This window comes from Haplochromis burtoni, unplaced genomic scaffold (assembly GCF_018398535.1).
Source record: "Haplochromis burtoni strain Fernald_Lab_line unplaced genomic scaffold, NCSU_Asbu1 Contig_660, whole genome shotgun sequence".
Taxonomy (NCBI): domain Eukaryota; kingdom Metazoa; phylum Chordata; class Actinopteri; order Cichliformes; family Cichlidae; genus Haplochromis; species Haplochromis burtoni.
Window position 1 is genome coordinate 203,673 of NW_024583021.1, and position 2,016 is coordinate 205,688.

The 2,016-nt window shown below is 38.8% G+C and overlaps 1 protein-coding gene across 1 annotated transcript in view; it reads right to left on the reverse strand.

The window, feature by feature from the left end:
- The window catches only part of LOC121812569 (Fc receptor-like protein 5), a 15,660-nt gene extending 15,007 nt beyond the window's left edge, over window positions 1-653 (reverse strand). The window contains exons 1-2 of the mRNA XM_042215108.1: window positions 641-653; window positions 291-554 (exon numbers count right to left, since the gene is read on the reverse strand). Coding sequence (XP_042071042.1) covers window positions 291-554; window positions 641-653 — 277 coding nt within the window. The remainder of the gene's footprint in view (window positions 1-290; window positions 555-640) is intronic.
- Between the last annotated feature and the right edge of the window lie 1,363 nt (window positions 654-2,016).

The window sequence follows — 2,016 nt, forward strand, 5'->3', positions numbered from 1 at the left end:
CAGAACTAAAGAGAAATTAAACTCAGGTTAGTTCAGAGTTCTGAAACGTTTCCTCGTGCTGCTCGCTGATATCAGACAAAGACTGAGTTAGGTCACTCTCATATAGAGTAAAACCCTCCTCTTCCTCCTCACCTGTGACTCGGTGCCAGTGTTGTGGTTTCCTCTCTGAACTTCATGCAAAAGTTAAATTATTTGGTGGAAATAAAGCAGAAACAACACAGAGACAAACTACAGCATTTCATCCATTTACACACAGCTTCATCAACACTAACTCCACACACTCAGCTTACCAGTGACTGTCAGGTTAACCATGTTACTGATGGTACTCTGATTGGACTCACACCAGTAAACTCCACTGTCCAGTGTGTCAATGTAACTGATGTTACAGGAAGAACCAGCTGGTTTTCCAAATCCAGCTCCACACTTTGCTTTGGTGTCTGTTGTCGTGTTTCTCCTCAGAGTCCATCCAGCAGAGCTGTCGCCCTCCTCACAGCTCAGAGACACAAAGTCATCCTTAAAGAACTGAGAGCTGCTGGGACTCACAGTCAGACGAGCTGTGAGGAATTTAGTGTATTTTTACTAAAATTAATTGACCTGCTGACTTTTACAATTCATTAATGGGATGACAGGAAGACATCACCATAAGCATACATTAAGGTAATTACGTTGCATTTGTATCTAATTAGTAATTTAATGAATTAGTATTCTTAAGAACACTACTGCAAACAACCAACACCATCTAGATAACAATCACAGGAATATTTCAGGGTTTTTTAAGCATCACATTTATTTAACTTCACCTCAGCTTATTAAAAGTCACAACAAAAATCACAGCGTGATCTCCAAGTCTGCATAAGTCTGCACTAACATGTCATCATCTATGTTTTTTCATCATGATTTTATGCTGACAGTTGCAACACAACATATCTCTGTGTGTAATTAGTTACTTTTTAAAGGCAGTAAATGGGCTTTTTAAATAATGAACTGTTAGTCTCACAGCCTTCGTGAAATGTTCATAAAATTAATGATCTGTCAGGTTAGTTCGTCTTTTTTATCTGTAAAAATGGATGAATAAATACAGAAATGAGAAAAACATGTGACCTCATTGTATTAATATTTCATAACTGTCAGATTACAGATGCATGAAGCAGTCGAGGACTTAATTCAAACACATTGTGATCCTGATTCATCATTGGCTGCAGTAACAACTAACAATGTTAATGACTTTAAACTGCATGACAGCGCCATATGATGAACTTACTGACCTTGGTTTGTGGTGAAGCTCAGCAGTGAGATCAGAACTAAAGAGAAATTAAACTCAGGTTAGTTCAGAGTTTGTGGTGTATAATGAAGTGATCAGAGAGCAGAGCAGACACAGCATCTCTGTGAGCTGATTGTAAGGAAAGACTGAAGCAGAATCAGAGCAGGAAGGAGGAAGACTGTTGGATTCAAACATGTGAAGAAGATTCATATTACAGACAAACATCACTGAAAACAAACTACAGAGTGTTTTATGAGCTTTTTTAAAGATTTCATCATCTGAATCTTCCAGAAATACACAGAGTGAACTTACAGAGCAGCCACAGCAGAGATGTTTCCTCCATTTAAATCCTCAAACTTTATGTTAGATGAAGTTGATCCTTTTCTTCAGGACGATGGAGGAGTTTTCTTTGAAGCTGTCAGAGACGAGGACGATGTTAAACACAAAATTTGATCTTCTTGTTAGTGACAGCAGGTCAGCTGAGACTTGTTGCTGCTTTTCTGTTCTGATGTCAGAGAGACATAAACTGTGTGGCTGCGACTGCACCCTACATCACCAACAACACACTGACTTTAGTTCAGCTCAAGCGTCATAAACTGGCTTCAGTGCAACTAAAACCTGCACGAGCCTAAAACAAGAAGCAATGAACCGATCATCACATCTACTTTAACATGTGCAGTCTGAGTCCTAACGTAACAATAATGTTCAAATGATCTCAGATCTATAAATGGTGTCTGCTCCCTGACATCAATCCT